This window comes from Opisthorchis viverrini (assembly GCF_000715545.1).
Source record: "Opisthorchis viverrini unplaced genomic scaffold opera_v5_38, whole genome shotgun sequence".
NCBI lineage: Eukaryota > Metazoa > Platyhelminthes > Trematoda > Opisthorchiida > Opisthorchiidae > Opisthorchis > Opisthorchis viverrini.
Genome location: NW_008751695.1, coordinates 2,043,142 through 2,055,173, shown reverse-complemented (window position 1 = coordinate 2,055,173; position 12,032 = coordinate 2,043,142). Strand labels below are relative to the sequence as shown.

Here is a 12,032-nt window from a genome sequence, read left to right as displayed (position 1 = left end):
TTCTATTTTATATTTTATCACTGGATATTTCTTCCGGCAGATTCACTTAGAGCTGAAAACACTCTAAACTTAGGTGGAAAGCATCTTCATTGATAACCTTTCAAAGGTTTGAACAACTATTTTTGACCGGTTACACAGAAATGACCATGTAAGGCATCGTTTATCATTTACTATCCCATGTGTGCGAAAAACTGTTCCGAAATGCTAAAAATGAATGAAACAGGTGACTGCGTATTGGAAGTTTGACCAAACTAATAAGAGAGTCTACCACTTTCCTTAAAAATTACAAGCGCGTCCACGCACACTCTCGCGTAGAATTTCGCTTATTTTCAATCAACCCAAAGTACGGTTTGTCCCCTTTAAAATGCTTGTATACGAAATTAGCCAAATACAGCTTCCTAAGACAACTTTACCAATAGGGTTATGGTGCCGCGTATCACCTAGCTAAAGTTTGGACCGACTTATCACGCATAAGTATGGTAGCCTTTTGTAAAAGGAAGTGCTGAGGCGAGCAAAGAATCAGCTAAATGATGCTGAAAAATAAGTTGACTGAAGTAGAAAGTAGAAAAGCGAAATTCTTTTGAGACTTACGTGAATCGAAACAATATTGGCCGTAGACAATGACGAGCCGCATATTTTTCGAAAGGCAGACTGCTGATTGAGCTGTTTGAGCAAAAAGAAGAATGATGAAAATGTAATTCTGCGGATAGGTAGCTTATTAAGGTCTTTTTCCCGGATTGGGTGCAAAGCTGTATGAAAAGTGGTTGATTAAAACCAGTGCCTCTTAAAATGCCACTAGTTGCACAGACCGACAAAATTATGTTTGTGATGAAAGAGGTTCTATTAGAATACTTTTAGAAAATCTCAACCAAATGCACCAATATTAACAATTTGGTAGAGTGCATTGAGTATTCCGAAAAGTTAACCATTTGTAGTCCAGAAGGGAAGAGGCCCCTGGAAAGGAAGACTAAAACGGAATAGTGGTCATCAAACAACAGCAGCGGGATGAAATGAGCTATAATTACGATTTAAATGCTTCACGTTACTTAGACCGGGTGATGCTTTCGTCTCTAAAGCCTTTTGCATTTTAGATGAAACCTGTCAGAATAATAACGTTCATCTAGAAGTTTCCAAAGCAGAATTATCTTTTAACTCTACGTTCATCAAGCTACACGCACATCACCTGTCCGGTTTTTAAAAGGACTAATATTATATTAACAGGATTGTACAAAAATAACAAGTTTTCCAGTGAATACCACTCTGTTGGTAACAGTTGGAAAATTTATAAGACTTCAGACCTCCAACTGACTTATATTCCTTAAATGGATAGATTCACAGGACTGTCTCGCTTATCAGCATCTCCGGATACATCCGGAACTACCGAATGTTTTAGTGGACCTTTTGTACACACAATTTGGTTTGCTCGTTGAGCTTGTTAAAAGAAAGTTATTATTTTCCTGAAGGCAATAAGAGAAAAATGATTGATAATTAGGAGTTGTTTACCAAGTTTTTCTAATGAAACTCTTTTTCGTAATACTTCTACTCAGTCAGCCCTCAACTAGGTGAAACGAAAAGTAAGCTGCAAGAAACGTCTCTTAAAGTTTGCACACTGCGGGGAATAAGTAGTGAATATATTAAATGGCGGCCCATTTAAAGGAAGAGAGATAATTTACGCTGGAATTTCACTTACTTTGAACCCAACATAGCACGCACATTTATGTGAATTTCGATTGGATGCTTTGCGTCTTTAGTTAAGATATTTTGGGGACGACAGATTGAAGCCCAATTATGTGAAGCAACGTTAGTAACAACGGGTTAATGGCACACTTTTCAGGCAAATTCCAGCTTTTAGCTACTTTTAAAAACCTTCACCGTCAGTGAACATCAATTTTTTCTAATTGAGTCAGAGAATAGTCGCAAATAAGTCGGATCTTGTTGGTTCATCCTGTGTGGCTATCAATTTTACAGAGTGAGGTTTGTTGAGACGAGGATATATCATAGGAGCGTGTTGGGCTAAGCCCTAACATCGTTGGCGGTCAAGATTTTGTAGGCTGCTGAACGGATAATTCTGTAGTAGATTTATATTGAGCGTTGAACCAAAAACCCGCTGGACGTTAGTGTTCCTATTTCGCGCCCACATATTAGTCGCAGTCTGGTTACGGGGGGAGACTTGGTTTGGAATTTTATTAAGCTATCTTAATCCGTAGATAGTAAAGGATAATTAACGTATATTAAGCTCACTATTAAAAAGCAGAGGAGTAAAGTCTTTTCACCATGGTGTTAAGTTATTTAGCGTTTGCCTATAAGACTGATTAGAAAAGAGTGCTGCTGAATGAGAGAAAATCTATAAAGACATTCCGTCAAGTCAGTAATCAGAAACGACTGCTTTCCAAAACTTACCAATGGCCAAGCTCGCAACGTCAGAAACAAAAGTTTGTCAATTACAACAATCCCCTGACCATTAGATTAATTCCAACAAAAATACCTCCAGAAAAGTGTCAGATTTAAAAAATCTCAAGAGAGGCCTACATGCAATGGATTTGCTAGGCTTATAAGCTAATGTTTGAAAGCACACCTTAAGTACATAACATAGCATAACAACAGAACAAGGCTAATTAAAGTGAAAATAGTGCGTATGTATCACAATGGTTCATGAGTGGAAAGACTTCCTACAAAATGACCTGAAAGAAAATTTAGAAATTTCGCCACTTCAGATAATTATCAATATATTGGGGAGCAGAATATATGAAATGCACCCTAAAAAACGCATGTAGGAACTTGCCAATAAAGAAAACCGGTCGGTTGTAAACAAATCTCGGATTCCCGTTTGCCCAGGACAGTTCGTCTATGAGTAGAGTGAATTTGGCTACGTGAACGTTGTCCAGACTTCTGCGGGAACGATTCTTAGCATGAGAATGGTAAATCGTAAGGTTTCGTTCCTTCACCAGACTACGTTTGGCGATTTGAGGTGTATATCCCCCAAATGATCTTGTTGACTGGATTGTTTGTTGGTTCTGATCACAAGAGTGGTTGCAAACTCGGAATGTGGTTTTGTGTAGACCGCGCTGTTCTTCAACGTCTGGGCGGGAATGGCTACGATGAGTAAATTGCTGGGTGCACTTGAACAGTAAATCGACGATCATTGTGTTGTTAAGCCACATTGAGCAGGTATCCAACACATTCCTTTCGTAGGTCTTAGAAAAGAAGGGGAAGAAATTACACACTTATGCATTTTTCTACCATCGTCCGCTGGAACGCACTTCTCAGCACGTAAGAATGCAACGTCGGTGCATCGTAAAAAATCAAATATACTTTGGCACGTCCTATTCGAATAAACACAAAATATATGTATGGAAACAATTTCTTTTCGCTAAAACTCGGATGTTTACTAGTAAAAACAACGGGGATTTGGTAGATAGCCACCCGCTTCTCTATGTTACGATTGTAACTCTTTCGTAATATTACGTTCAGACATCTAAGTAGTAATTTCACCTTGTTTTTATCATAAAATGACGAAACTCTTCAGAAGTACTTAAGAAAACTTGCAGAGCACCTCACTTCATAGCAAGGTCTTCCGAGGCGTGGTCAAATTCTGGTGTGACACACCCACTAGGCGTTGTAACATCAAGTTACTTTTTGGGTTTTATAGAGCAATTTAGATTCTATGCCGTCTTAATAAACTCCTCAAGACACTATAGATAAAATGAATTTAGTGTGAGTACTAAATAAATAATTCACTCTTTATCTTCATGACTTCTGTAGACGCAGTAAATTAAACAAAAACCCAAACTTTACATCACAGTCAGCGAAGTTATGGTCAAATCCCAAAATTTCAGTCGGTCTAGTGCTTCCGATTTCGTTTCGATTCATCGAGTGGACGTGGAAAAACAAGAAATAATGCTCAGTTTAGTGCTGTTTTGACAAGTAGCTTGCATAAGGGGTATTCTGAAAACCTTCCGTCAAAACAAGCATTTGTAAGGAAGAAGTGAAAACTAGTCAAAACCTGAAGATTCATTCAAACACCCATTTGGTCGCTCAGATAAACCCGATTGCTCAAAAAAGGCGGGATCCTCAGGGAATGCGAAAATTGACGTATTTTTGTGAGTCCAATGTGACGTCATCATAGTATGATGGCGGGAGTTCTTTCATGGCAAGCACTCAATAGAGCCTGAAAAAAGCAGTCAGCCAAGAGGTATATTCTCCGCAGAAAGATATGCTGCCTAGAAGCCTCACTCTGTAAACCTCCGTCTTGTTAAGAACGGCTTGTGCACCTAGGTCTTCCATCAAAACAAGCATTTGTAAGGAAGAAGTGAAAACTAGTCAAAACCCTGAAGATTCAAAATACACCCATTTGGTCGCTCAGATAAACCCGATTGCTCAAAAAAGGCGGGATCCTCAGGGAATGCGAAAATTGACGTATTTTTGTGAGTCCAATGTGACGTCATCATAGTATGATGACGGGAGGTTTTTCATGGCAAGCACTCAATAGAGCCTGAAAAAAGCAGTCAGCCAAGAGGTATATTCTCCGCAGAAAGATATGCTGCCTAGAAGCCTCACTCTGTAAACCTCCGTCTTGTTAAGAACGGCTTGTGCACCTAGGTCTATAAATGTTACTTGTTCCCATTGCGATTCATCCACCTGTAACCAAAGGCTGTTTACTTCCGTTTTCGAAAAAGGTTTTGACAATCAGTAGATTTATTGCTGCGCTACGTCTCGTTTTTGACACAAAAGCTTCGTCAGGCCAAGTGACTAGGTTCCGAGGTTGGTCGAGATCTAAGACGGAAGGGGAACCAAACAGCTAAGTCAAGATAAATCTCTGTTAGGTGTCGGCCGTGTGTTTTAGGGTGGGTGAAATAGTGTTGGGCTGATGGGGAAACCTACATGTGTCTGGGTCCAGCCTAAGGTCTAGCTCTTCTGGTTCGGTCATTTGTCGACGAGCTGTGTGGATGAGCTAGTGCCAAGATAGTTGTGTAAGAGGGATGCTGTGACCTTTGGTCGGGTGGGGATTTCCACACTCACCTCAGTTTTTGCTAATGATTCTACGTGGACTGACAACCACACAGTCACGTGTCAACTCGGCTTATCTAAGACCGCTTTCCATACGCTCATCAGTTCCACACCTTCGATTCTATTCACGCTGTGAGGTTTAGTAATTACCACCGCCTGGGCCACCAACCGCTGTGTTGTGAACCGCAGTCCCCGTATAAATCTTCCACATTATCCAGATCTATTCTGTCCCGTGTCTAAGGCATGTACCACCATCGCTGAGACTTTGACCAGCGTTTGATATTCTTCTACATTCTTTGGTGGTCAGTTTGTTCTTCTTTATGCTCACCAATTCTGCTTACACCTTCTGTCCGGTGCAATTCCACATGGAATTCTACACTGCTGTTGGTTCCCAGTAGCCTGTCAGGTATCCATTGTTGACAGCCTTACACGTGAATTACAAATTAACAAATGAGTTCACAGCGCGCTTAGACTTTCCAGGCAGTTCAAAAGTCAAAATCTGCTAAGGTAAGAACCCTCCAAAAAGTCCACCTGAAGTTCTGTTGTTTTGGTGTAGAAAATTTCTCAGTTTAAACTTTTGCAGAACCTTTCGTCAAAGTCTCGGGTGCATTGCACACGCCTGAGTGGTCATTTTTTATCGATTGTTTTAAATGGTGTGGTACATGATGGCGCCTTTCATTTGGCATTGTGTTAATAAAGCTGAATCCCCTTATTTGATATTGAGGCTCGTCGACTACTATATTATCTTTTCTAACCCCATGCTTGTGCGGTGGTATTGCGAATTTAAGTTTGTCAGAGTATGTCTGTTGGAAAGAATACATTGAATCTTCATCTTTTCACGGGGCTTTGGATTTTTCTGATAGTCAATTTTCAAGTTTTATGCGCCGGCTGCACAGGTTTTCCCAATATCCGTTTCTTTCATCAGCTCTTGTTAAATTAAGGAAATTGTGACATCACGAGGATGTTTGGCCTTTGCACGAGAGCACTGCACTCTGCTGTTCGTTTACCGCAAACACTACCTCTGGTGAAATTTATCTGATCTTTGTCTCGGCCATAATATGCACGGGTTCGGTCACTGTTTACTCAGTGTTAGTTTACACATTTGCTTGATTTAGATTACCAAGCAGGATAAAACCATTTCGTACTGAACAGTGAGGGATGTATGTCGGTTCAATGAACTGTTTTTGTTGAAATTTTATGGGCTGTTTGTATGCCTGTAGGTGGGTACGTTTTCGTACAAAACGCAATTTCTAATGCAAGGTCCTGTTTCTAGTATGAGACGTGAAATACATATGTAAACATCAGTTCCATCAGAGGCACAAATCGCCTTCGTGAGGACACTCCTCTCATTTATTTCTCGCACTTTGCATCTGCATTACAAATATTTGTTTAACTTAAGAGTGTACATTAATGAGAGCTCCAATAATCTGAGTAGTATATGCAGTGTAGTTTGTTACGGTACAAACATTCAATGCATAAACCAGGGGTTTGGACTTATAACCTTTGTTCTCAGCTGAAACTATTCTTGTTATTTCAAGGAGCTCCTAGCGTTTTCAACCGTAAGTGAAAGCAATAAATACCGAAGAGCCGAGAAACACTGTACAGTTGTTTCATCTCTACTGGGAACCGCCCGTAGTGCACATTTCACAAAACCTCAGGGAGTTTCACATCCCTGCTAATAGTTTGAACAATAAACAGTTCGGCAATGCGCGGCTCATCAGCAGTGTGGTTAGCTTGCACTTAGAGAGGATATGGCGCTAATTATTATTCAACAAGTGAATCCACACCCTTTGTTCATGTGTTGGCTGGTTTTTCGAGTGAAATCCACTCATATGTTGTTTTCGCGAAGACAGTGGGATTTATCATTTCAGAAGTTGTCAATCAAGGAGCCAGGTAACGCTTGACCGCATGGTGTGGGTTCGCAATTAAGCATTGAGTGGTTTTTCATCTTGTTTGAGGACAAGTTTATCAACTGTTTATTAACTGATGGCCTCCGAACACCTAATTTTTCGAGCGGAATGTCACTGGGTCGAAATCTTCTGGAACTTCTCGAGATGTGCGTTGCTGCTCATTCCCGGTAAAAATGAAACAGATCTGCAATGCTTTTCAACATTTCAACATAGACTGGATTCTGATATGAAACCAATTTAATTGATGAGCTAGATCGTGGCTTTGTGATGAAGGTAAATCTTCCTGATTGCTATTTTAACGTCCATTTTGCAAGTAACCAGCTATTATATTAAGCAGACACTAAGTTGAAAAAACAGGTAATTTTTAGGAGAGCGAATTGTAGCTCATTTGGCATACCTGGTGCAAAGACAATTTTAGGCGGTTCGTTTGTGATGCCAGTTTGATGCATTGCATCCATGCCACGTGGAAGAGATGGCTACGTTCATAGTCGTCCTCATATTAGACAGGGTTCATCTCGCAATCAAAGATGGATTCTAACGAATTCGAATCTTTTTCGTGCGATCTCATATTGGTCCTTCAACATTTTTACTACTTTTGGTTCATCAGTCTTGTTTACATTGCTTATTTTAGCATCCAGCTTACGGGTCAGTGTTTCCTCATCAAATTCATATCCAAAGTTCACAGCTGATAAGCTCACTTTCATGCCATTTGCTACGTTGTCAAAGTGCATTTCCATCACCTCGAAATATGAGGACACTTTTCATCACGAAGTACTTTTGGCGTATTGATGATTGTTACCATATCACTGATGTACAAAAACTATTATCCATCCACTAAAATGCTTTTTCTACATGAGTGACCGAATGACAGCTTTGGTTATGTTTCGATTCTGTGACAGAAAAGAATCATTCTTAGACGCCCACGTCAGATGTTTACAGCATCACCATAAAGGAAAACTTGAATTGGGCGTAGAGTACTTCAATACAATATTTGCAATATTTGTGATATTCGAAAATCCCCAGTAAAAAACATACTGATGGGAAACACCTCGATCGTTCATGAACCGGAACAAGTATAAAGTACACAAACCAAGATTTACGGCGCAATCCGAATAGGTAGTTAGTAAGTGATTCCAGTGTTGGGTTATGGTCTCACACTCATTACAACTTGTACACAGAATACATCGGCGGAATCTTCTTTGCTTATTTCTATTACAAGCAAAAATTCCGTCAACATAAACTTTTTAAAGATGGACAGGTTTTAAACGCACAGTCTGCCCCAAGTTTTGACTTGTGATATAAAGTTGACACAATGTCAGTCAGAAAACTGAACAGATTCGGGGTTCTTCTATCACCTTGTTTACGTTTGTCATGCCTGAGGGGTCACTATGTTGTCTCCAGGTCGAGTCATGCTTAATCTCTAATTGATTACCTTAAGCGAATGGAATATTATACTGTCAAGCTCAACAAACTATAAGTATGATATCATACCAGGCTGGATATATTGTTTCATAATTGAATATCTAGAGTTGATCACTGTCAATTCAATTTTTCTAAAAATCTGCATAATTGTTCACACGTTAAGTCTCACGTATTGAGTCCTGATTCCATAATGTGGTGTTGAGACAGTGCTGAATGGAATCCACGTCACACAGCAAATCGTCATGTACCGTTGTCAAGCTACAAGTTCCGTGGGGACTATTTTATATTTCAACCATGTAAATGCGTATGTCAATGGCAAAATATATATTTATTCCATGATTCTCATCCACACATTTACAGTTGCAATGATACGAGTGGAGTAGTTGGAAGTGCTAAAATCATTTTAGCAGAAAATCGTCTTGAATCAGTCATTTATTGGATAAATTTTGCTAAATCTGACGGACCTATCAAGCCTATTAGGCCTTCTTGTCAAGATCAAGTTCAAATTGTTGAGTGTAGTAATGTGTAAATTGTGTCCTTAAGGTAGTTTAGGTTTGCTCAATAATAAAAGAATCAGATCACCACTGTACACAAATTCAACTGCTTCATGCGTATCAAAATGTTTCTACAGATTTTAACAAAGGTCTTCGATAATAAAAAAATGTTCTATAGATTCTGATACATGTGCATTCAACGTTGATCATTCTTGCTCACAGATATTAAGTGTTCAACTACTGTTTATCAGGAGGTATTTTCAACCTTCGGCTTGTACAAATAGTGCAGACAAATTGAAACCGAATATACCGAGCGCGACAAATTGTCATGAATCTTATTTGCAACAAAGCGGTCTCTCCCAAAATTTCCCTTGCCAGGTAAAATTAGAAATTGTCAGCACAAAAACTGTCCATTTATTTATGAACGTTGCATATTTCGAAGAATCACCAACTCTAAAACACGACGCGTTTGCCACCGGCTTGCCACTGCGTACTGGTATCTACATAGGAGTTTCCGATTTCGAAAATTAAATCGAAAGCTTGAAGTACAATTGCTGTCGGGTCTGCTCTGATCATCACTCTACCGACTGAATTTACGTCGTAAGACGGCCTTCTTATCTGTTTGAGTCAACCAAATGCTTCATATAATTTAAATACTTTAGCTTATTGTTAAGAGGATCGAAAGCTCACATTCTTAAAAATCTTGAAGAATGCAAGATACGTGGGCCTGATTACTGGCAGACATGGTTGTCAGTCTGAGGAACCTGTGTATATGATCTATTCGCAATGCACGGCAAAAAACTAAATGAGAAGAAACCAAATAATTTTACCCGCAAACTGCGCAGTGACAAAGCATTGTAACAATGCAGTACTGTACGAAATTGTCTACTGATTTTGAGAAGGATGTCTGACAATTGCCCTTCTGATTGTTTCGGGTTTCTTCCTGGATAATATGCGTTCTTTTTTGGGATAAGCACTTCTTGATAACCATTCTGCATCCAAACCAACAGAAACTGAGAAAGTGTAGTATTCGTATTTTCATAGTCTTTTTCTATGGAAGGGGGTTCTCATGAGATAAGCACAGCAAATGATGAAAGCCCATGAGCGTTGACTAAGTTAACAACTGGAGAAGTATGTATTAGTATGTAGTGATGCTCCAGTATATAAGGCCCAACTTCCACAACAGGCTGTGATACAAAACTTCAAGCCGAAGTGAAGTCAGAAAACCACAGTGAATGAACGCACTCAATAAAGCACTAAATGCAGTTGAGTAAGATGCCATTAAATACCCTATCATTTGAAGGAACTGTTAGGCGCATGGTTGGGATCGAACGAAATTTGGGGTTAGTCAGATCAGCTAGATTTGCTGAACTAAGAAGGCCAGAGAAAATCATCGACAGTCGGTATAATCCAACGTAATCTTTTTGATAGCCTATTGCTGGAATAGTTTAGTGATCTGCTTCGCTTTTAAGCGATACTCAAATTGAAGCTGTGTACATAACTGTTTAAGAAAGTCAAGGCCAACCTACCGACATCATTTTTGATATGACAAGAAACTTCTAACTTTGTTACCTGTTTGGAAAGCAGTGAAACTACTTACAGTCGATGGATATGTACAAGGTAGGACTGGTAGCAACATTAATGATGAATCTCGGTACTGTGTATCCGTAGTTCCAAGTTATGCGTGATCTTCCTCCAAGTAGTAAGAAACTTCTGACTTTGTTACCTGTTTGGAAAGCTGTGAAACTACTTACAGTCAATGAATATGTACAAGGTAGGACTGGTAGAAACATTAACGATGGATCTCGGTACTGTATATTCGTAGTCCCAAGTTATGCGTGATCTTCCTCCAAGTAGACATTACAGCTTATATCAAGACGGTGTGGACAAACTCTGGCTCTACAAAGCAACGACCGCCTCCTTAGAAAGGTAAGTATATTTGCAACAAGAGTGATAATCTCTCTCCCAGGACTGGTTCCTTTAGATAATATTGTCATGCATTTTCCATGTCATACGGAAACGCTTTCTCCGACTGCTATAGGGACTCACACAGTGCAAACAACACGAACAGGTATCACCACAAAGAACTCACATATATATGCTTCAACAAACGCTTCTAAATATACAGGACCGTAGAATGGTTCTCGTTGCACTGCAATTATGTACCTTTAGGACTTATAATCAAGTCTGTAAACCGAACCAAATCAAACATAGGCTTTGGCTAGAGCTGCTCTGTGACGCCGCCCCAATTAGTACCGTATGAGTCTAAATTGAAAATACCTACTTCTTCAGAGCAGCACTCTTCAACTAAATACAGAACCAGATATAGAAAATAGCAAGAGTCGGAGGTAGAAAATATATGCTCTTGGGTGAATGTCGCTTTTAGAGAATTGGATGCCAGGCTGAGTGAACGATTTTAGCGGGCAGCATGGGTGGACTAAATCATCCCAATAGTTTAAGACACCAAGTACCCTTTACATTTAAGTATGCCTTCTTTAAGTATAACTACCACAATTCGACATGACATAGTAGTCAGCAGTGATGGTATGCACCTTGTTTATTTTCCCAAGGTAGTTTCTGTTCTGACAGAAGCTCTTGAAGTTTTCTCATTCTGTGCTGTGCGGCAAACTGATAAAGCCCCGAAGGTTGAGAATTACGCTTCCCTTAATAATGCATCTCCCATAACGCCGGAGATGCTGAGTGAGGCTTTGTCTAAGCACAGTTACAGGTAAATATAATGTACCCAGTACACGTGGATATATCATAATATGAATCACTTACCCACAGTATGTACAATGATTCATAGGGACATACAAAAATGACTTCGTCTCGCGGTTGCACGTAGAGCAGTGGTGCTGGCTTTGTTTGAAAACTGAAACAGTAGGACAAAATAGCGAAAATGAACAAGTCTAGTTGTGTGAAATATGAAATTCTATAATAAACTGATGTCGTCGCCCACTGTTGCGACCCAAAATCAAAGAAAGCAAAGCCTTTGCTAGTTGTGCTTTTGTGCTACGGGAATAAAACAACTGAGTGAAGTTTCATTGTAAAGAAAATCAGCTGTCTGAGGCCGGAAGGTTAGTTTTGTAGATGGAAGTGCTTCCAAACTGCGCATAACCGAGTAACAACCTCGGAGTGGAAAAGGCCGCTGGTGCCACATTGAAGCCTACTCACTTTTCAGCAGCAGACATTTTTCAGC

At 39.7% G+C, this 12,032-nt stretch overlaps 1 protein-coding gene across 1 annotated transcript; it reads right to left on the bottom strand.

The window, feature by feature from the left end:
* Positions 1-465: 465 nt before the first annotated feature.
* On the bottom strand, positions 466-11,705 carry T265_13133 (hypothetical protein; the record flags this gene model as incomplete). Its single annotated transcript, XM_009167325.1, has 4 exons — positions 466-533; positions 592-663; positions 2,757-3,194; positions 11,615-11,705. Coding segments are annotated over 4 exons (666 nt in total), but the record flags the coding sequence as incomplete, so codon positions are not given.
* Positions 11,706-12,032: the final 327 nt, after the last annotated feature.